General features: G+C 47.7%; 1 protein-coding gene across 4 annotated transcripts in view; it reads left to right on the top strand.

Annotated features, from left to right (window-relative positions):
• The window catches only part of CLK3 (CDC like kinase 3), a gene marked incomplete at its 3' end in the record, with an annotated part of 114,108 nt that overhangs the window by 53,858 nt on the left and 36,723 nt on the right, over nt 1–23,527 (top strand). The window contains exons 2-8 of one of the 4 annotated variants that reach the window (XM_081084822.1): nt 7,094–7,165; nt 7,371–7,443; nt 17,296–17,479; nt 18,236–18,513; nt 18,629–18,883; nt 20,244–20,342; nt 22,616–22,770. In XM_081084822.1, the coding sequence (XP_080940948.1) occupies nt 7,094–7,165; nt 7,371–7,443; nt 17,296–17,479; nt 18,236–18,513; nt 18,629–18,883; nt 20,244–20,342; nt 22,616–22,770 (1,116 nt within the window). Of the gene's footprint in view, nt 1–7,093; nt 7,166–7,370; nt 7,444–17,295; nt 17,480–18,235; nt 18,884–20,243; nt 20,343–22,615; nt 22,771–23,527 lie in introns of those variants that run through there. The other 3 variants (XR_013995600.1, XM_081084819.1, XM_081084818.1) reach the window with 3 other exon arrangements.

Genomic DNA, 23,527 nt, shown 5'->3' with positions numbered 1-23,527 from the left:
TGGCCATGGGCCAAACTGAATATTTTAAATTAAGCCATAATGGACTGTCCTGGCTTTGGAACTGGGCAACAGGGAACACCTCTCTCCTGGCCAGCTGTTTTCCCTGCATTTTTTTTAAGTAAATCTTTATTGTTCAGATTATTACAGATGTTCCTCCTTTTTCTTCCCATAGCTCTCCTCCACACAGTTCCCACACCACCCCATCCCCTTACCCCCCTCCCCCCCCACTGTCCTCATCCATAGGTGTAAGATTTTTGTCCAATCTCTTCCATCACCCCCCACACCCCTTCCCCCTGAGAATTGTCAGTCTGCTCCCTTTCTATGCCCCTGATTCTGTTATATTCACCAGTTTATTCTGTTCATCAGATTTTTTATTCACTTGATTTTTAGATTCACTTGTTGATAGATATGTATTTGTTATTCATAATTTTATCTTTACCTTTTTCTTCTTCTTCCTCTTAAAGAATACCCTTAAGCATTTCATATAATATTGGTTTGGCAGTGATGAACTCCTTTAGCTTTTTCTTGTCTGTGAAGCTCTTTATCTGACCTTCAATTCTAAATGATAGCTTTGCTGGGTAGAGTAATGTTGGTTGTAGGTTCTTGGTATTCATCACTTTGAATATTTCTTGCCACTCCCTTCTGGCCTGCATAGTTTCTGTTGAGAAATCAGCTGACAGTCGTATGGGTACTCCCTTGTAGGTAACTAACTGTTTTTCTCTTGCTGCTTTTAAGATTCTCTCTTTGTCTTTTGTTCTTGGCATTTTAATTATGATATGTCTTGGTGTGGTCCTCTTTGGATTCCTCTTCTTTGGGGTTCTCTGCACTTCCTGGACTTGTAAGTCTATTTCTTTCACTAGGTAGGGGGATCTTTCTGTCATTATTTCTTCAAATAGGTTTTCAATATCTTGCGCTCTCTCTCTGTTCTTCCGGCACCCCCATAATTCGGATATTGGTACGTTTGAAGCTGCCCCAGAGGCTCCTTACACTATCTTCATATTTTTGGATTCTTTTTTCTTCTTGCTCTTCCAGTGGGGTGTGTTTTGCTTCCTTGTATTTCAACTCTTTGGCATGATTCTAGGGATCCTCTAGTCTACTATTGAATTTCTGTATATTATTCTTTATTTCAGTCAGTGTAGCTTAATTTCTGACGGGTCCTTTTCCATTTTTTTGGCATTCTCACTAAGATCCTTGAAGGTCTCACTAAATTCCTCGGAGGTTTCTAGAGGATTCTTGAGTAACCTTATAACTGTGGTTTTGAATTCTATATCCAGTAGTTTGTTCCCTTCCATTTCTTTCATTTGTGACATGTTTCTTTGTCTCCGCATTTTGGCTGCTTCCCTCTGTTAATAGAGTGGCTTTCTGTGCTAGGTGTCCTATAAGGCCCAGTGGCTCAGCCTCCCCAATCACCTGAGGTAGACACTTTTGGTGCACCCCTTTGTGGGCTGTGTGCACAGTCTTGTTATAGTTGAGCTTTGATTGCTTTTGGTATCACTGGGAGGAATTGACCTCCAGGCCAATTGGCTGTGAGGACCAGCTGTGTCTACAGCAGAAGAACTGCTGTGCTGGAGACACCCTTATGGGACAGGACTTGCTTCAGTGGGGCTTTGTTGCTCACTGAGTCTGCCCCTTGAGTGTGTCGCTTATGGATGTGAAGAGTTGTAATCTGGTATGGTCTAACACTGACCACTGGGTACACTGGCTCTCCAAGGAGGTGCAAAGTCAGTCACTGCCTGAGGCCACCCAGCAGGAGCTACAGAGAGATATGCAGATTCCTCCTCTTTGAGGTTTGGAAGTGCCCAGACGAGGCTCAGCTGGGAAGCAAGGCAGGCTGCTGCTGCGGAGCCTTGGGCCTTCTTTTGGAAACTTTGGAGCTCTCTGACCCAACTGCAGTTTGTTAGGTTTTAGGCTGAGAAAGGACAGGCCATTCATATGCAAAAGCCACTTTGCACAGCTTGGGTGGGGTTGTAAATTGGTTGGGGCGGGGTCTCAGGAAATCACCAGGGCAGAGCAAACAGCAATGGCTGCCAGTCAGCCCTGCACCAGGGAGGTCCCCGTGTCTCCGCATCCCACACCCCCATGCAGGAACAATGATTGCTGTGAGCACCTCTGAGAGAAAGTCACCTCGTGTTCCAGCCCAATGCCAGACAGTCCAGTTTCTCCCCGAATGAGTCTGGGTCTCTAGAGCAGTGATGGCGAACCTATGACAAGCCTGTCAGAGGTGACACGCGAACTCATTTTTTTGGTTGATTTTTTTTTGTTAAATGGCATTTAAATATATAAAATAAATATCAATTTAAAAAGAGTCTTTGTTTTACTATGGTTGCAAATGTCAAAACATTTCTATATGTGACACGGCACCAGAGTTAAGTTAGGGTTTTTCAAAATGCTGACACGCCGAGCTCAAAAGGTTCGCCATCACTGGTCTAGAGTCTCGCCCGGAACTGGACTTCAGAGCAATCAGGAGCTTGTATCTCCCTCCCGATTGAAAAAAACAGCAACGCATCCAGTTGCCAGCCTGTTTTGCACGTGCCTCCATACTTCCACACCTCTGCACCTCCTACCAGTCTCAGTGTGCTTTTTCTTTTTTGTGCTTTTTTTCTTTCCTTCTAGTTGTAGAACTTCCACTCAGCCAGCTTTCCCGTGGTTCTGGGTGATATTTATTTTGCCTTTTAGTTGTAGTTTTGATGTGGTTGTGAGAGGCAGCAAGTACAGGTATTTACCTATGCCGCCATCTTGGTTCCCCCCCCTGCATTTCTTTAATAACTGACTGTCTTACCTGTATTATGGGTCAAACAGTGGATTGCTCAAAGAGTTTAGTGTACCATTTCTCTGCTGTTTGGGCAGGTCTCCTTGTCCTCTCTGGTCATAGAGGTAGGGGCGTTTCAGACTAAAATCCATCCTTAAGCAGGTTTTTAAACTAAGTGGTTCACACTTAGTAGGCAGAGCTGAAGCAAGTGACCCCCAACTCCCATCCTACAAGGCATTCTCTTCTGTTCCTAGAATGGAGAGCTGTCACACTTAGGTGTTTATTATCATACTAGGCATACAGTGGTTGGACTGGCCTGCCTGCTTTTACACTCCTCTCCTGCTGTGGAAAATCCTGTCTGAGATTCTACGTTGTGGATTCCATCCTCTCCACCTAACTGAGTGTTAAATAGTTTTTGAGTGAGTATTTACAGTGGTGGGAGTTACAGTAATTAGCAAAAAGAAAAACCCAAAACAGCTGTGTTTTCATCTCTCCTGATAAAGAATCCTCTGAAGAACCAGCTTCACATCTCCAGCTAGCAAGAGAGTTGGGAATTCAGCCGCCACAGTAAACAGCTGACATAACAGAAGCGGCAGTGATCCCTGGTTAAGTAAATGTCTTTCAGCCTATAGGAGCTCCCAGGATAATTGACTTTCCAGCAGGAATTTCTGGCTCAAGCGAAATCACTGGGCATTAGGGAAGCTGCTGCATCCTTTGAAAGGAGGACTGGTTTTGCTGACCTGACAGACATCATTCATCTTGATTATTCATTATCCTAGTTGCCATCAGATTTCTGTTGACTGTAATTACAACATGGGGGTAAGTTTTGGGTTTTGAAATTTTTTTATTTATAGTGTTCCACAAATTTGGTTATCTGACTCCCTGAGTTGAAGGTGCGGTAGGCAGACTTCCCCTGCATCTGCTGGGGACATGAGGAGTGCATAGTCGGATAGCATTTACTGAGCACTTCAGCAGGGAAACAATTCAGTGTAGCCTATTCATTTCAGCTGACAGAGTGTCACTTCTTGATTATGCTTACCTTGTCAGAAAGTAGGTCTACACCTCAGATCCCACTTGGAGTAAGAGAAGAAAAGGATGGCCCCCAAATATAACCGCTAAGATCTCCTGCTTTCAGGCAAGCTTTATTAAAGGGAGAAGAGAGAGAGAATGGAATTTGACCAGGCTTCAGTTTTATTGGCATAGCTTCACAGCAAGATCCTTATGCAGTCCAAAGACTGTCCTCCAAGAAACCTCTGCTCTGCGTTCCCAGATGCCCCTCCCCAACCTCTTAAACACCCCAGCCAGTTGGGTGGCATTTGCCTACATGTGCACTTTGTGTGAGTGCATGCACCTGTGATCCTGGGGAAGCAATGAGAGAATGTGATGGACTCCCTGTGTCCCACTGTGTCAGGGGTGAACAGCAGGCTTCTAATATGACTTTTTAAATTTTTTAAAAATTCAGTCTTTTAATCTTTGTTTTCCTTTTAAATCCTCACCTGAGGATATTTTCATTGAATTTTTTAGAGAGAGTAGAAGGGAGAGGGAAAGAGAGAGAAATATTGATGTGAGAGAAACACATCGATTGGTTGCCTCCTGCATGTGCCCCGACCAGGGCCTGGGCCAGGGAGGAGCCTGCAACCAAGGTACATGCCCTTGACTGGAATCGAACCCGGGACCTTTCAGTCCACAGGCCAACGCCCTATCCCCTGAGCAAAACCAGCTAGGGCTAATATGACATTTTATATATCCCCCTAGCAGAGGGTGGTTTTTACTCTCCGGTATGGTATATGTGGTTTTTTGTATATTTTTAAAAGATGCTTAATTGGCTCAAATAGCCTTTTAACAATGATTGTGGTTCATCAAGCATCCACTGGGGCCTAATAAGTGCCAGGCAATGTGCAGTGTGCTTGCGATACAAAGATGAATAAGACACCTTTTCTCTCAAGGAGCTTATAATACAGGCTGGAAAAAGTTTAGCTAAATTGTAATGTGAATTTCTGAGCTCAAAATGTACAGAGATTATTTCCAGAGTACTTAGCACAGCTCGGGGTGAAGAGGAGGCTGCCCATGGAAAACAATGCCTGATTTGAGGAATAAGTGTTATCCAACTGAATAAGGCTAAGAAGCAAATTTCAAGAACATAAACAAAGGCATATTTATATTTGCCATTTCCTTCCTTCCGTTGAGTGGTATTTAACCTAATCAGTTGAATTATGATTAGGTTTTCGCTATTTCTCTAATGAAAATGAACAATTGCCCAAGCTGGTTTGGCTCAGTAGATAGAGTATTGGCCTGTGGACTGAAAGATCCTGGGTTCGATTCCAGTCAAGGGCACAAGCCTGGGTTGCGGGCTTAATCCCTGGTAGGGGGCATGCAGGAGGCAGCCAATCAATGATTCTCTCTCATCATTGATGTTTCTCTCTCTCTCCCTCTCCCTTCCTCTCTGGAAATCAATAAAAATGTATTTTAAAAAATGAACATCAACCAAGTGGCATAGGGTCTCTGTACCTTGGGAATAATTTCCGGCTCTGGGGATCCTCACATCACTAGGGAGTTCTCATTGTTAGACTTAGGGCTTCTAGTAGTGAGTCTTGGCTGAGATATCACAACTTTGGTATCTGTGGCCTGTGGCCTGCTGCCTTTGACCCCTTAACCCCCACTTAGAGTGTTGTATGGAAAGCCAGGCTAGCTATCTTTACAACATTACATAAAATGTACAAACACAGTGGCTGCCATGACGTGGACTGGGCCATTTAAAAATAAACGGCACCATGGACCTGGTGCTGACAAACCAACACTTGACTTCCTCCAAGTGGGACACAAGTCCCACTACCACCCTGGAGCAACAGCGCACCAAATTGCAGCCAACACTGCCAAGACCCCTTGGCGCAAAATGCGGTCCACAGCCCAGCTCAGCCCGGAAACAGTGACTGTGGGCGCCAGGTAATGACATCACATAGCAACGCCCAGCTTCCTCTCCCTAGCAACTAGCCTCCTTGCAGTTTCTTCAGCACAGGAACCCGACTTGCTTTATAGCCAGGTGCAGCATTTTACAATTTAACCAAATGTTTGTGATGCATTTTCCCGTGCCTCATCTCATTTGATCCTCACAGAAGTCCTGGAGTAGGTAGATAGGAGACCCGGTGGAATCCTATTTTCTTTTCATTACTTGGAAAATGGAGATTTAGAAAGTTTAGAAACTTGACCTGACTGAAAACAAGAAAGAAATGGAGGATCTTGAAAATGACTTCAGGTTTTCTCACTGTGCAGAATATAGTCAAACACTGCTACAGTTAAATATTTTACCCTTTGTTCTCCCTGTGTGATCTACAATAATAATCTGCTTCATGTTGATATTTACTTCTGTGTTGCTGACAGTTACCTGAAAGAGAAGTTGGGGTGCTTGGACTGGAAAAAGTTTAGCTAAATCAGAAAGCAGGTCTAGCCGAAACCGATTTGGCTCAGTGAATAGAGCGTCAGCCTGCGGACCGAAAGGTCCCAGGTTCGATTCCAGTCAAGGGCATGTACCTGGGTTGCGGGCACATCCCCGGTAGGAGATGTGCAGGAGGCAGCTGATCGATGTTTCTCTCTCATTGATGTTTCTAACTCTCTATATCTCTCCCTTCCTCTCTGTAAAAACTCAATAAAATACATATAAAAAAAATTAAAAAAAAAAGAAAGCAGGTCTAATTAAGCAAGTTTATATATATTAATTAAGCAAGTATATATATATATATATACATATACATATATATATAAATGGCTAATTTGACTCATGCATGCATGATACATATAAATACATATAAAGCTCTCGCTGGTGCCAATTGCATGCGTGTGTTTCAGTCTGTCATTGTCAATTGTGAATTTGATTGACACTTCTATTTTAGAGAAAGGGCGAATAGTGATATTAAAATATTTCTTCCAATTAATTTCCTTTCAATGTGCACAAAACCATGCACTGGGACACTAGTATACCATAAAGAACCTGCAGAAAAGTGGTACATCTCAGAGTGGTGACTTCTTTTGGAAGAACAGCTGAGTGAGCAGGTTCTCAGGAAATGGGGCCTTTGTGTCCTCTTCCAAAATTCTTACGTATAAGTAATGCCTACCCTCCTTCAACAGATGGAGATGATTCTTCCACCTGATTTCCTCTCATTTTGGAACCATAATTGGAAATAAAAACAACAACCAGCTCTCCCTATAAGGGTGGCAGAGATACGGACCTGAGCAGTGTAAGCCAGGATAGCACAATTGCTAATGCTCTTCTTCCTCCTAAAGGATTGCCTTGTTTTCTAATGCTCTCTTCTTACTCCCTTCTGAATTCTGTGCTTTGTTCCCCTTTAGAATGGTGGTTTGGCTTGGAGTGATGATGCAGATGGAGGCCGAGGAAGAGAGATCTCTCGAGATTTTGCCAAGGTCTGTAATGTTTCCTTTGTGATAACAAAAGGGCAGTTCTGCAGTGGGTCGTTGTATCTGATCCCCAAAGAATAGGACAGGAGTGGCCTATGAGTCATATTTGTAGTCATTCAAATGGTTGTGTATCTCTGGTGTAAGGCTTCCTGCATAAGACGGATTTTTTTCATTGTGTTTTTTTGGGGGGGTGGGGGAACTCGGATTGCAGCTGTATGAACTGGACGGTGATCCGGAAAGGAAAGAATTCCTGGATGACCTCTTCATCTTTATGCAGAAGAGGGGTGAGTGTGCATTATTTCAATTCTGTTAATATTTATTGAGTGCCTACCGTGTGCAATTCACACTTTGGTTTAACTCCTCCCCATAGAGTGCCAGAGTCAGTTCAGGAAGACAAGGCATTTACTGCTGATTGGTTACGAACTTAGCTGAACAACTGACAACCAGATTGGAGAGGGCCTTGCAGAAAATGAAGGGACTGATCATTCAGACTTGATCCTGTCTTATTTTTGTCATTCTTCTGACTAACTGGTCTCTGGAGTTATTATGAATTTAAATATACTTTTTTTCTTATCCTTATAGCTTCATCACATGTAAACTGGTATGTGAGGCTTCCTGATGATACATCTAGCCTTAGAGAGACTGAAAAGGGACAGTGAGAGAATAGAGGCCCCTCAGGATTTGTTGGGAGGGTCGGAAACCCGTGAAAAGGATAAGCTAACTCTTTTTCTAACCCATTGTCTCATTGATTTTTGCATCCACTGGCTTGGTGGGGGGCATTCCTGCAGTTTAACTGTAGGTACATAGGTGTCTGCTTGATTACACCTTACACTTCTCTTCTCTCCTTTCACTCTCCCTCACCTACCCCCAATCATCTCACTATGGACCATGGCATGACTGAGTCTTGAGCCCAGTGACTCAACCTCCTGTCTTTATAGCCCTTCATAGCAATGGGTTCACCATCTGGGACAGACCTCAGGAAGCATGGCCAGAACCCCAGCCTCTCCAGGAGAAGGTCCTCAGCAACCTGTGTAGCTCCTCAGGACAAAGCCATGGGAGAAGGCTACTCCCACTAGCCTCTTCCCCATGATTATGCAACCCTTGATTTTTGTGTCAGCTCCTTCATTAAGATCTGGCAATGAAATGCTCCTCTTATCCAAGGGTGAGCTATAATGGCAGCCCCAGCTGCTAAATATTCTAAGTGAACTCTCCCTCCTTCCATCTCCAATCACTCTCATCCCCCTGTCTTTTCTTCTCCTTCCCCTTTCTTTACCTTCCAAATCCGAATTGCCTTCTTAGTAGCATGCCTATTACTTACTTTGTCATTTCTTTGTTCACAAAAGACAATCACAAGTTTGAGGTTTGGTGTGTGTCCCCCTCTCCATGCAGCCCTCATAGTTTACTCCTCCAACTGTTGTCTGGAGCTGCCTGTGCCCGTGAAAACCAAGAATATAATCCTAAAAGATAATGTGACTAGCAGCAGTGAAACACCCTGGTTGCCCTGAGAGGGAGAAATCCACTTAATACTTTGATCTCCCCTTTCAATTGCTTTTTAATTATTTACAAGCCCCATAAGCCCAGCTGGTGCAAACCCAGGAGCTGATCTCATCTCAGGGGCTGCTCTAGCAATATAGATTTTTAAAACTATATTTTTATTGACTTCAGAGAGTAAGGGAGAGGGAGAGGGAGATAGAAACATCAATGATGAGAGAGAATCATTGATTGGCTGCTCCCATACCCCCACCGGGGATCGAGCCAGCAACCCAGGCACATGTCCAACCACAAATCAAACCGTGACCTTCAGGTTCATAGATCAACGCTCAACCACTGGGCCACACCGGCTGAGCATAATATAGTTTTAATTGATGCTGTAGTTACCACTGCTTTATTTTCCACTTTATTGTTTTTCTCCCTTCCCAGAAGGTTTTTTTAAAATTGATTTTAGAAAAAGGAAGGGGGAGGAGAGAGAAACATCAATGTGAGAGAGAAACATCAGTGGGTTACCTCCATGCACACCCTGACCAGGGTGAAGGATTTTTGAAAGATAGTGGAAGTTATATCAGCCTACCCAAGAATGAAAATTCTTAATTGCTTTTTTAGCACTGTATGTCCCCACTAGACTAGGATGTGTATGGAGGTAACCCACCGATGTTTCTCTCTCACATCCATGTGAGGACAGCCAGTTTGTCATTTCTTTGTGCCCCCACTGCTAGCTCAGGGCTAGACAGGGAGGTGCTCAGGCCATAACTGGAGGTCATCAGTAGAGAGCAGCGAGGGCCAAGTCTCCTGCTGCTCTGCAGCACCGGGGGCTGCCAGACGGCCCTCTGGTGTATTTCTGGGTGAATCCAAAGTTGGTGTCAATTTATGTTTATTCAGGCCCTCAGTAAACCTTTTTCCTGTCTTCAGCACTGATGTTAAGTATTTCACTATTTGCTGGCATCACCAATAGAAGGGAACTGGTTAAGTCGGTTTTGCTATTTGTTAATTACTCTAATACAAGATTTCTCAGCCTTAGCATATAACTTGCGGTACTGGATAATCTTTCGTTGTGGGAGTCCCCTCCCCCAGTTGTCGTAACCAAAAATGTCTCCAGATATTGTAAATTTCCCTGTGGGACAAAATTGCCACCCCCCACCCCCTTTCGCCTGATGAGACCAGATGGGAAAGTGGGTAAAGATCTAAAATTTCCTCTGCAGAGAAACTGTTATGGAAACCTTCTTACTTCCACTTCGGGCGGCAAGGCCTGTATCAAGCCATATTGCAATTGCCCCTTCTGTGGCTGAATGCCAAAGGCAAGGGTGCTGGGCCCCCAATCCTGGTCTGGAGTGCAAGGCAGGCCTCAGAGAGGAGCTGAGCTCCAGTGTATCAGGGTCATGGGAGTGGAGGCGGAAATACAGGGGTGTTCACAGCCCAGGCACAGCTGGAAGAATCCTTGTCTGTGTCCTGGATGTCATTTGTTACCAAACTGTGAAGAGCCATGTTTGTCCAAGAAGTTAGCACTCCTGTCTATGTACATAGCGGAGTTACTGAAGTTAAAACACAGGGGCGGTGGTGAGGGGATGGACCAAAGCTGTGCCTTTAGTTCACTTGCTGTGGTGAGCTGTGTATAGTTGGGATGGAGCGGGGAGACTGAGGCAGGGGGACAGTGTGGAGGTTGTTCCCTTAAATTCAGTGATATCCTTGGCAAACTCATGTCTGATCATCTGAATTAGAGTGGGCGGTTCAAGAGGGCTGGGAGCAGATTGAACTTTTAATGTGAAGCTTCCTGTCATTTGCTCTTCATACAATGGTGAAAACAAGGGCTCCTAGACATTTGTGATTTACTTGTCCTCCCAAATTGGAGTGTGTGAGGCAGTCAGGAACCAGATCTTGTTAGCTGGGTCCCAGGAAAAGCCTTATAGACCTTGGCAGCAGATCATCCTCCAGAGCTAATATGAAGGATAAGTGGTAGATTTCACAGGAGCCACTGAAAACTGCCTGAGTTTGAAAGGCCCGGTGATGCCCACCTAGGCTGTGAGTGAGGCTGGGCAGCTTTGACACATCAGGCTGCACCTCAGAGGAAGTGGACAGGGCTCCCTGGGAGTCAGCACACAGCAGACTTCCCCAGACAATTGCAGGCGATGAACCTGCTGTTCAGTAGGAGGTTGCCAGCTATAACTGCTGCTTTGTGCTGGCTCTTTTGCTCGTTAATGCATTTGGGTAAATTGACTATAACAGATGGGCCTGTCAGGCATCTTGGTTTCTAGGCCAGACTTGGGTGACTTGCGCCCTGGTGACCCTCCCCCTCCAACAGAGCAAACTGTCCTAGGAGGAGCCTGAGAAGAGGCCCAGGCTTGGCCCAGGCGGGCTCGCTATCTCCTGCCTGCCTCTGGAAAGGGCTCTACACTAAGTATAAAGTCAGGGCTATCATCCCACCCTGCCCCATGATCTTGAGCAAATCCTTCCCTTTCTGGGGCCATGATTTGTTGATCTATAAAATGAGAGGGTCCAGTTAGAGTTAATCTGGAAGTTTCTTCCAAGTTCTATGTTCTTTATTATGTGCCCATGGTTGTGTCTGTTGAGCTACCAACAGAGAAGATTCATGCTTAAAAACCAAAAAAAACCCTTTAAAAGCAATTTCTATTAAAGTAGTTATGTAAAAACTAGACCAAGGATCCCTAAGCCCAAATGCTTCTCCCCTTTTCTTGCTGACTGTGTTTCCTCTTTTGCTGACTGAAGCCAAATTGAATTAAACAATTTGCCTTGCTTCTGTTCCCCCAAATGCTTCTCTAGAATGATTGCTTAGATTTCAGAACTCGAGTTATTCCTTTTTGCTCACCTTTTGTCATGTGCACATGCATGTGTACACACGTTTCTCTGCCAAAAATAAAGTCAAACAGTTGTAGATAAAATTCTGTGGTTAATTGAACTCACTGTATGTGGTTTCTGAGATGGCATTCCCTGGTAGATTTTCTAGGAGGAAATGCGGGTGGGGAGTGCTAATTTGGAAGTCTGATAAGCAAACATTTATAAACAATTCCACCCTTCCTTTATCAGTGAGGAAGAAAGGTTTGTTCTCTTATTCCCTAGGCAGTGAAACAGAAAGAAGTGTGGTCTCTGAAGAGGAGGAGGACTGTGGTTTTGCTGTTGTTTTTATTATTATCATCCCATGCCCTTTTCAGAACCCTCTCAACCCATTATCTGACTTGCTACTCCCCACAGCTCCAGCTCTGGGGTAGAGAGACCAAAGGTTATCACTTAGCCAATGAAGAATTCCCCCCTCCCCCCTTAAGTAACTTACCTGAGGCCACAGAGCAGATTTAGCACTTGGTTTCCTAACTACCAGGCCTGTGCTCTTTCTTCTCAGCACTGCCTTTGTGAAACTGGGCCCTAGCACCAGCAGCTCCATCACTTCCTGTTGGGGCAGTGGATAAGCCTTGTTTCTCCAGCCTTCCTACAGAGAATGCTGGTCTGTCTCCACAGGCCACTATCCGGTAGGATCTAATAACATCTAGCTGATTAACATAGGGTGGAACTCTTTGTGCAAGGCCTATCTCTCAGGGAAGGGCAGATTCCCAGTGGCACAGAGGCTGCCATCTGTCAAGGCAAGATGGGTTAGCACAGGAGACAGAACCCCCAACAGCAAGGCCTTGCACACACGAAGAGCACCCACAGCAGGATCCTCTCCAGACCCTGCCCCAGCTGGGTACAACAGGTAAGGAACCGCTTGGTTATGTAGAAAAGTTTTGTCAAGACCTCCATCTCTCCTCCACCAGTTCTGTTCAAGGCTGCAAACTGGCCTTGGTTTCCTCAAAGGGTCGTTGGATCTGCTTTTGATGTGTGTGTACAAAGAGCTTACTGTGGGAAAAGGGCTTGATCTACCTCAAAGTACAATTTGAGTGTTTTTCCTTCTGTTGTATATTTATCTATCCATCTCAGGCAAAGAAATGTTCATGACAGATATTGCTTTGCCTTTTGGTGGAGGCAGGGTTTTTTTGTTTGTTTGTCATTCTTTGTGTCTTGTGGTAAATGGTCTGTGCTGTGGACACTCTATCCTGGTAGACTAAAATATGTTGTTTTTGTCAGATGAAATAGGCTTTGGAGCTTCATTTCCTAACTTTATCCCCAAATGAAAGTCTAAAATGCAAATCTTTAAAAAAATATATTTTTATTGATTTCAGAGGGAAAGAGAGATATTAACATCAATGATAAGAGAGAATCATTGATTAGCTGCCTCCGCACACCCACATTGGGGATCGAGCCCGCAACCCGGGCATGTGCCTTGACTGGGAATCAAACCGTGACCTGATTTATAGGTAGACATTCAACCACTGAGCCACGCTGGTCAGGCTAAAATGCAAATCTTTGTCATAGGATTAGCCCTTTGTCTGCGGCCTGATCTTTTTCTCTCCCCTGGTGATCCAAGTACTGTTGATATGCTGTTTATCTTTTTTCCACATTTATTTTTTTTAATAAGAGAAAGTTAATTTAGAAAGTCACAGAGGTAGAAGAAGTGAGCTATGGAAATGACAAAACCAGGAAGAAGCAGTGAGGGTCCCTGGCAGGGCTACACCCCAAGTCAGTGATGGCGAACCTATGACACGCGTGTCAGAGGTGACACGCGAACTCATTTTTTTGGTTGATTTTTCTTTGTTAAGTAGCATTTAAATATATAAAATAAATATCAAAAATATAAGTCTTTGTTTTACTATGGTTGCAAATATCAAAAAATTTCTATATGTGACATGGCACCAGAGTTAAGTTAGGGTTTTTCAAAATGCTGACATGCTGAGCTCAAAAGGTTCGCCATCACTGCTCTAGTTCCTGAGCCCTCACCCCTGACCAGTAGGCAGGAAGGCAGCCATGTGACTGTCTGGGATCCTGCTCCTTGATGGCTTCTCGTCTTCATTGGAAAGTGCCCATTCTCTCCTGGGGAGGAAGTGGCCCTCCCTCCAGCACTCTCACCATCCCCATCTTTATCTCTAGAGCCAGAGGAGGCTGTTTTCTCTCTCTTCCCACCTCTTTCCCCAGCTCTGTCTTCATAGTCTGAGTGGTAGGAAGGAGTGCCAAGTGCCAGGGGATAGTGTTTGGCTCATCTGCACAGGAAGTTCCTGATCATGGCTTTGGCCTGCTGGTGCAATGCCCACCAGCATTCCCACCACCAAGGGTTAAAGCCCAGGAGCCCCCATAGCTTCCCTGCATCCAGGTCCTCATAAAAGCCTTTTCTACATAGCCCCTGGGCTGCCTCAGGCTCCCTGGCAGAAATCTGATAAGGGTCCTCTTTGTTGGGACTGTCAGTCTCCTTTATTGAGGAGGGAACTGGAGAACCGCAGCATTTCTTAGGGTTGGGATACTGATAAGGCCCTGGATTCCTGTCAGAGGGAGAGTGATTAATTACTCTGAATCCTGGCTCTTGCTTTGATACCAGTGACTGACAGTTCACAGGCTTCCCCATCAGATGCTCATGCCCCTTCTGAGAGGCTAGATGGGGCTGAGATTCAGCCTCCTGCTAGGCCAACACTAGTGACCTGCAAGGAGCTCTTTGCATTGGCGGTTTGCTTCTTTCCTGGTTCTAGGCAGGATGCTCTTATATTTGTCATGGGAAGAGGCCTGTCCCCTCTCAGGTGAAGAGCCTCCTTAGTTATAATCCAGCCAGAGAGCAGTCCTGAGACAAAGAAATGAGCCCCTTCCCCTCAAGGCTGGGAAAGAAACATTGCTGTGGCCTTGAACTTCACAGATGGTCCTAAGCCACCCAAAGCTCTGCACAGAAGATCTCAAACCCTCCATCTCAAGGTCACTTGGCAACATTATTTCATAATTCAGGCAACTCCTAAAATCAGGTCACCCTTCCTTTGGTAATAATCACAACTATCAATTTTTGTTTTTAAGTTTTTATTCATGGTCTCATAGGACTTTAGAGCTGAAAGTCATCTAATCCAAAATCGTCATTTCACAGATGGAGAAAATGAGGCATGACTATGTCAGTCTCCCACCCCCACACCAGTATGATGTATTGTTCTCTTTTTTATTCAGGCAGGGTAAACTCAGCTAAAAGGCCTCTCTCCGTCTCTTGTTGTAGTTGAGTCTCCTTGGGACAAAGGAAATGGCTACCAGGTCCATTAGGGACAGAGCGGACTGCAGAGACAGACTATCCTGAGTGTCTTGCTTCTCTCTTAGTTATCAGGAGAATGAGGCCAGGGCAGGCTTTGTGTCTGGATTATCTGGATAATGTGAGAAAACCAGACCTTGTCCAGAGCTTGTGTAGAGTAGGCTCAGCTTTGTTTCTCACAGTTCCAAGGTATCCACCTGCACTGGGAGCTACTTTTAGCTGTTTTGCAGAGGGCCCACCACAATGAAAAATGCACTCCTTTTCCTCATCCACTAATCTCTGGAGCCACACACGGGCCTGTGTGAGGAAACACAAGATGCTTGTATGCCCAGAGTAAGGCTGGGCCAGCGCAGATGGTACCCTCCACCAGGGCTCCAGTGCAGCCTAGCCTGTGATTTCTCTGTGAAGGTGCTGGGAAGAGGTCACTTTGGTTAGGTTTATGGCCTTGACTTCAAACACCACTTTGCCCCTTCCTTGCCTTCTCAGGTCCTGTCTCTACCTTTTGTTTCCTTTGCACCCAAACAGTTCTAAGCCGAATGCAGTCACACTCTTTGTGACTATAAAAAGGTGAATTTTTAATGAAATTTCTACATCTATAACATTATTGTCTTTCAAAGAAGCCATCTCAGATGGCTAGACGTTTAGTGCAGTGACTATTCAGAGTAAATTTACAATTCCTCTCTGGGAGTTGGCCTTCAGAGGCAGTTGAGTGCATGGATAAGAGGCTGCTGCAGGCATCTCATTGGGAGCCAGTGAGGGCCTGGTCCAGTGTGGTGGCTGCAGGCTGGAAAGGAAGACACCTTTGCAAGGTACCTCAGCGGAAGAATCGGTGCAGCTTCCTAACAACCTAAAGGTTGGTGATAGAGGAGAGAAGAGGAGCCAGTGCTGCCTCTGAGCTTCCTGCCTAAAACCTCAAAGAATGATGTGTTGTTGGAAGAAGGAAGTAATGGGAAAAGGGAACTAGCTTAGGGGATAAAGGTGAGCTCATTGCGAACACTCTGACTTGGAGTGAGCAGGTCACACGTGAAGATGTCATGGAAGCTTCTGGAAATACGAGTTTAGGGGGCCTATGTGAGGGGGCCTGTGAGTGGTCTTCATTGAGTCTCCAGGCAATGCCATGGGGGGAGGGGGATGACCTTGCCAAGGCCTTCAGTGAGCTCAGGCAGACAGGCGTCGAGAGGAGATGGACCTTGGTCCTATGCTGCCAGGAGACTAGCTCTGCTGCATCCTCAGGCTCTTGTCTTATGACAGGAGTAAGGTTGACTGTCCAGAACAGCACAGAGAGAAAAGTTAACTAACATACAAGCTGTGTCTTAGGAACATACCAGCAATCCTTGAGAGTTTACCTATGAGATTTTTAATCTAATTCTATGACTTTGTCCTTGACCCTCCAAAGACTGCTTGGTCAAGACAAAGGCTTTGGAGGCCTCTCCCTCCCTCCCCACACTGAGAAAGAGGCCTGGTCTTGCCATAACAGTTCCACTTGTTCACGCTCACGCTGCTTGAGTTGGTGAGGCCAACATTCCAGGGCTGAGAAGAGAATGCCATTCCTTGAGGGATAAGAAGCAGGAGGAGCCGAAACAAACAGCCCTTCTCTAATCCGGCTGGCCCAACATCTACCAGGCAGTCAGTGAGGTTGGGACAGTGGGAGGGGCCAGAGGAGGAGCAGCCTGTACAGTACAAGGAATTTGCCATTAAAAGGCAACAAGTCTCATACCCTGCCCTGGACCGTGACCCTTCCCTTTGGAATTCTCCCCTCTGACCTCCAGATCATTAATCCTAAGGCTGCCAAATGACAGTCATCCATCACGCCTCCTGACTAGTGCCTGTGAAAGGCACTTGGCTCCGCCCTCCCTGCATCCCGCCGCCTCATTAGTGGGCCTTCCTGCTCAGTGCCAGGTTTCCTAGTCACAGCTCTGGCTCCTCTTACTTACCTTCAAGGCCAAGGGGTGGAAGCTGCCCCTCCCTTTCAAAGGCCAGAGAGGGGGTGGAGTGATTAGTGAAGAGAGAATTGTTGAGTGGCTTTTCACGGCCCTGGAAACTTGTGTTTCCTGCAGCTCCTTTGATATGGTGGGGACACAGCAGGAGAGGAAGGAGGAAGCAGTTATCCAGGGGGATGAACCAGGCAGGAGCTCCCCTGTCAAAGGAGTCAGGGCCCCTTGAGAAGGGGCTGACTGGCACGTGAAGGCTGCAGAGGAGTGAGCTGCCACATCATTAAGGAAGAATCTGGACTCAGTACTGCTAGGAAAATTTAAAAAATCCAGTCCAACCCTCTTATTTGTAGATGAAAAACAGATCCAGAGAGGCTCCGTGTTTTACCCAAGGCCACACACACAGCCTGTGAGTAGGACCTGTCTTTCTGTTCATCCCAAGAAAAGTGGCAGCTAGTCTGATAGCTTCTAGGCTTCGGGAGTTTGAGTTAAATTATACTTCTAAGCAGATTCATGAACACATTTCCAACTGAACAAAAAGTGGGCATACACAGGTGTCTTTTTTTCTCTGCTTGAGGATGACGCAGCCCTCTGTTTCTCTCTTTGGACAATCACAGGGACCCCTATCAACCGAATCCCTATCATGGCCAAGCAGATCCTAGACCTGTACATGCTGTACAAGCTGGTGACAGAGAAGGGTGGCCTGGTGGAGATCATCAACAAGAAGATATGGAGGGAGATCACCAAAGGCCTGAACCTGCCCACATCCATCACCAGTGCCGCCTTCACCCTGAGGACCCAGTGAGTGGCCAGGGCCTTGGGGAAAGGAGACTAGGACTGGAGAAGGGGATGTGTCACCTTAGAGGAGAGAAAGGAAGAAAATTCCACTGTACAGTGAACAAAATGTGTGGAATTCCTGAGACAGCCAGGAGCTTTCTGAGGTGAATCCCTCACTAGACCAAAGTAATGATGAGAGCCGTCATTTCCCGAGTGGCTGCATGCTGCTGCTGCTGCAGCATTCTGTTGCCTTCATAACACTCTGGAAGTTGCTCTGTGACGAGCAACTGGCATACCAGTTAGGTAGCATGTCATGTCCTTGTTGAAAAGTTGGAAGGGTTTATATATTGGAACTGTTCCAGCAGAAGGGGGATAGCACCAAACCAGTATAGCAGGCCTTCTTTCAAGGTTCTTGGGTAGAGAATTGCCCCTGTCTGACCAGCCTGACTTGGGATGATTAGGAGATAAGGAGCAAGACAGTCATGTCATAGCACGGGCTTGGTTTCTACCAGGGCTCTAAAAAGGTGCCAAAATGACCATTGGCGGAGTTGCCCTTTATTTCCCTTAGTGAATGATGCCTCCACTTTGAGCAGTGCTCAGAACTGAGTAGCAGTTAGAGGGGCCTGGACCAGGGCGGTCAGCAGTCCCAGGCTTTCTCTTCCCCTGGGTGCTCCAGGTGGTGGTCCTCTGTCCTAGAGGCTACTCCCACAGACCACACAGCTCAGATGGGCGGTCTCTGGTGCATGTTTTGATTACCCTTGCTTGCTTGCTTCCTTCCAGGTACATGAAGTACCTCTATGCTTACGAGTGTGAGAAGAAAGCCTTGAGCTCCCCAGCTGAGCTCCAGGCAGCCATTGATGGCAACCGGCGGGAGGGCCGCCGGCCCAGCTACAGCTCTTCCCTCTTTGGCTACTCGCCCACTGCCACGGCTGCTGCCACCAGGGCCCCTGCCCTTCTCTCGACACCCAAGATCCGCTTCCCTGTCCTTGGGCTGGGCTCCAGCAGTGGTACCAGTGGCAGCAGCCCTCGGATACCCCCAGCAACTACTCTCAGGAAAGGTTTGCAGGGCTCTGAAGGAGGGGGAAGGACGGAGGAATGGCACCAAGTTTCTGTGTGTAGGACCTGGGTGGGAGGGTGGATTGTGGGTCTGTCTAGCTCTGGTGCCTTTGCCAGGTGATGGAGTCCCGGTGACAACAGTACCTGTGCCAAATCGTCTGGCTGTGCCCGTGACCTTGACAGGCCAGCAGGCTAGCACCCGGATGGCCACGCTGGAGCAGCTGCGGGAACGGCTGGAGTCAGGAGAGCCCCCTGAGAAGAAGGCTTCCAGGCTGTCGGAGGAGGAGCAGCGCCTCGTGCAGCAGGCCTTCCAGCGCAACTTTTTCAGCATGGCCCGGCAGCTACCCATGAAGATCCGGGTCACCGGCAGGGGTGAGTGTGGCTTGGACCCTTTCAGGGGCCCATCACATCCCATAGGACTGGAGTGGCGCTCCTCCAGATAGATCTCAGTTCACCAAGCCAAGGTCATTTTCTAGAGGAGCAGAAATTGCCTCAGGCAGTGCCCTATTCTTTAGCAATAAGAAGAAGCAGTGCTTTCTAGGGGAGGAACTAGAGAACTTCAGGGACAGTAGCTGTATCTCCCCCCTCTACCGCGCCCCCCCCCCCCCCCAGCCTTTTGATCTGTCTAAATGAAAGGGCTCAGCCTTCACTCCAGGACCTTACCAGATGTAGGGATTGTAGGCAAGTGCAAGGCAGATCTGGGATAAAGTCAGCACCTCTGTTCCTGAGACTCTGAGGGGCCGAGATGCCTCCGGCCAAGCTGCCAGTGTCTCTCAGATCAAGTGGGAAGGAGGAAGCACAGTTTGGCAGCATAATTGACAACCTTTCCCTTCCTCTTTGCATTGTTCAGGTGCCCACTTTCATATCCCCTGAACCACATACTCCATGTCCCTTGTTCCTCTCCCCACCCTTCTCTCCTCACACACATTTTCTTTGCCATTTATTGCCCTTGATGCTGTCTCAGAACAAACATGAAATAAGTGTGTGTGCGGAAGAAACCAGGTGTGGAGGGAGGGAGCTGTGCATATTCCCAGGCAGCCTGTCTCTCTCCCACCTTCCCATGGTTGAGGAGCAGAAGGAGTCTGGGGTGACAACCAGACAGCAGGGCTCTGCTGCTACCCATTCAAGGCCAGGCGCCCTGGTCCTGCACGTGCCAGAGGCTAACAGAACAACTTACCTGGAGGAATTCTTGGCCCTGTGTGTAGTGAGCGGGCAGAAGTGAGCGGGGCAGAGGCCTTCCACAAGCCCCCATTGCCCAGCTGAGATGAAACACCAAGTACTGGGTAGGTAGACCCTTTCCTTGAGGACCTCCCACCCCAGTGAAGGGGAAGGCGGTGGCAGCAAGGTGAGGCCTCAGGCAGAGACTGGATCTTCCTGCTCTCTGGTTCCCCAGCTGATCTATAGTATGCTCAGGGATGTTTGCCACATTTCTTTGAAAGTGCCAGCATACAGCTGTGAGCCAAGAGAAGCCTCCTTGCTGATGGTGATCCCTTTTTTCTTCAATCAGAGAGAGTTGGGGAGGTGAAGTGGCTCAATGGAGAAAGCAACAACAGGACATTAGCAAGTCAGACTCCTCCTGCCAGACCTTATGCTCAGGAGAAGGTTATGTAGATGCTTTCTAACAGTGGGCCTCGGCCTGCTGTGGCCAGACCGGGGGCATGGGAGCGCCACAGAAAGGACAACAGAAGTGCCAGAAGGCTTGACCAGGCCCTCTCTCCTTTGTCCTCAGCAGAAGACAGATCAGAGGCCTCGGCGACAGCGCTGAATCTGACCTCGGGCAGCATCGGGAGCATTAACATGTCTGTGGATATCGACGGCACCACCTATGCAGGTGAGGCTCTCGGAGCTTGAGGGCAGCCCAGTGTGGTGGCCAGCACCAGCGCAGCTGCCCAGCGTGCCCCACGTGTTACCCTCCTGCTGCACACTTTGCCGGGGTGGCTTCCTTGTAGGTAATCTTGGGGCTCCATAGGTAAAGTGGTTCTTCTGGACTGGCAGAGGCTGAGGATTGCTAACATGGTGACAGATCCCCCTCCACCTTTGACAGAACGATAGACACCCTACACTGAACCTTTTTGGACCAGTGGTTGGCTTGCTAATTGAAAAAAAATCACTTAATGTGAAGAATCATAATCAATTCTATATCCATGCCTTAAACATTGTATTCTAAATCCACCATTATGGTCTTCTAATATTTGGGCCTCCTTTCTTTGTGCTTCAACTGTTCTCTTTCTAAACCTCTGTCATTCCTTTCCTTTAAGATAGATCAAGGACAGACACAGGCAAAGGGATCTGAGTGTGCAGAATTGGCCTGTATATGTGTGTGATTTTTCCTATCACTTACAGTTTTCTCTCCCTTAGTCTAATTTGGCAGTAGTGGTTGATTGGTTAGTTGATTGGTTGGTTTAACCAGTCTTCCCAAGGCCGTCAACTTAGTTTTCATAGCAGCAAACCTCTTCCCACTCCTGTTTCGTTGGTTTTCCGTTGAGTTTGGGAATAAACCCAGCGACTTGTTAAGCACAGCTTGATGAGTTGGGGCTAAAAAGTTCAGACAATCTGGCCAGTGGCCTTCTGCCAGGAGCCTCAGCATTAGCCACCTGTTTTACAGAGGGCATGAGAGGTGCCCTTAACATCAAAAAGGGGGGGTATTTCCTCAGGGCATGCTTTTGGTCCTTTGAATTCTCCTATGCTAGAGGGCAGGGCCCCCTCAGGGCACCACCCGGCAGGCCTAATGCTCTTGGTCTCTACTGGGCTACCTGCTACGGGCATCAGGGTCGGGCCAGAAAGGGACAGAGTTCCTGGGAGCAGCCTGCAGAGAGGTAGCCATGCCAGGCTGTCTCCCCATCACCACATACAGCTTTTCAGAGGGCTCTGCCTGATATGGGGGGCCATCGAGGAGGCTGGGTGAGCCAGTGAGTAGGGCTGGGGTGCTCTTTGCCTTCTGGTGGTGCTTTGATGGTCTAGGACAGCGGTCGCCAACCGATGGTCCGCGGACCACTGGTGGTCCATGAGGTTCAAAAGGTTGGCAACCGCTAGTTTAAGGAAACATTTTGAGCATCGGGCGCCAACTGGTGGTCTGCAGACCACTGGTGGTCCATGAGGTCCGAAAGTTGGCGACCACTGCTCTAGGAGGTTTGGGGTTGGGAGAGTGGATTCATGGAAAAAGCAGGGAAGGAGGATATTGGGGCCTGATCTCCACATCCTTTTGTCCCCTTTTGGGAGAAAGGAGAAGATAAAGCTTTTCTCTCAAAATGGGGAGCACTCAGAAGAGAGTTGAAAGTTCCCCAAACCTCAACTGCCTCAGTTTCTGTTTCACCAGTGCCCTTTCTCAGTGAGTTTGCAGACACCCAGACCAGGAACCTGAAAGTCTTTCCTGAGAGCCCCTCATGCTCATCCTGGCCCCTCAGAGCTGAGCAGACTTCGCTACTCTGTGCTCTCTCCTCCGCTCCTGCTCTCCTCACTGCCAGTGCCTGGGTCAAGCCTCTCAGCTCTTGCAGACCTCCATCACCCATATTCCTCCCAAACCCACAGAGCATTCTAAAATGTACATATCATGAGACCCCTCCCTTCTTAAAACTTTGAGGGGCCTCATTGACACCTACAGGGTAGGAACTGGCTTCCTTAAGGGTATACAGACCTCCATTACCTTGCTCTCCCATCTCTCTAGCCTCATCTGCCTCCAGACCACACGATGGGATGGCCTGCAGAACGTTTGCCACCTCTCTCTGCTCTTTGTTCTCTCAGAGCTCCTCTGCCTGGCACACCATTTCCCTTCTTCATTTGGCCACTTTTTCAAATAGTGCAGGCATAGCCTTCCCCTGGAGCCTTTCCTGACCAGTTTTCCCCTGCTCTCTGAAACCTGTTTGTTCCCACAGCACCCTGGGGACACTTTCCTCGGAGCATTTGTGACATTTCAGCAAAATTACTCTGCCCATCTGTGTCTTTGCCACCAGCCTGTAAGCATCTGGAAGCAGGACAGTGTTTGGGACTTAGGTTAGCACCCAGCACAGTGTCCAGAATGGGACCTGACCCAGTTAAATCAGTGGAATCAGTAGAGCCACCCTTCTCTCTTGGTCTGCTCACACTTGCTTCTCCTCCCCACCCCAGGTGTGCTGTTTGCCCAGAAGCCTGTGGTCCACCTCATCGCAGGGTCTGCTCCCCAGAGCATCAGCAGCAGCAGCAGCAGTTCTCACTGCTCACCAAGTCCTACCTCATCACGGGGCACCCCCAGTGCAGAGCCCTCCACCAGTTGGTCCCTCTGAGGGGCAGGACCCAGCTTCCACTCCCCACTCTTCTGTCGAGAGTGCAGGAAGTTGATGCACAAAATTTACCTCATCTCACGGATCCCATGTCAAATACCAGATGTTGCAAGTTTGGACATGTCCACTTGTCCAGGCTCCATTCAGTTCCTGCTGTACTCGGGGGACAGGGAGAGGCTAGAGGGGCAGACAGAGCAGCGTTGTCCAATCAGAGATTGTCCTGGAGAAATGGGTGGGGTCTGTGGACAGCCAGCTTCCTGGGGATTCCCAGGCCACCTCCCATCCTGGGCACAGTGTATTGACAATCTGTAAACCGACACAAGGCTGGAGGCCCTCCATATCCTTTCTCCTTTAATTTATTTTCCTTCCCCTGTCTTCTGCCATGACCCCAGGGTCACTGGTCCCTTCCCCTGCTCAGTGCCCCAATCTTTAACTTTCATGTGGGTCTGCTAGGAGCCAAGTGCATGCCTTCCTATCCCTACCTGCTGAGAATGAGATGGGGCTTTCCTTACCTAACATATTGGTTCCTGGGGCAGGGGTCCCTCCAATTCAAGTCTTGAAGCAGTCCTCAGTTCCCAAGGCCCATTGGACATCTGCTAAGGGAGAGGCAGAGCCTTACAGGGCTGCCCAGGCAGGCCCTAGCACCCACTTGAAACTGCCCCTTTTCTGACCCTCTTGGACCCTATGCTTCCCACTTGCCCTTGTTGGTCACCTGTGCCAAGAAAAGCCCACTTGTCCCTTGACCGGTCTTCTCTTGGGG

This window comes from Myotis nattereri (assembly GCF_964212035.1).
Source record: "Myotis nattereri genome assembly, chromosome: 1".
NCBI lineage: Eukaryota > Metazoa > Chordata > Mammalia > Chiroptera > Vespertilionidae > Myotis > Myotis nattereri.
Note: the sequence above shows the minus strand (reverse complement) of the source record. Positions and strands in the feature narration are given on the sequence as shown.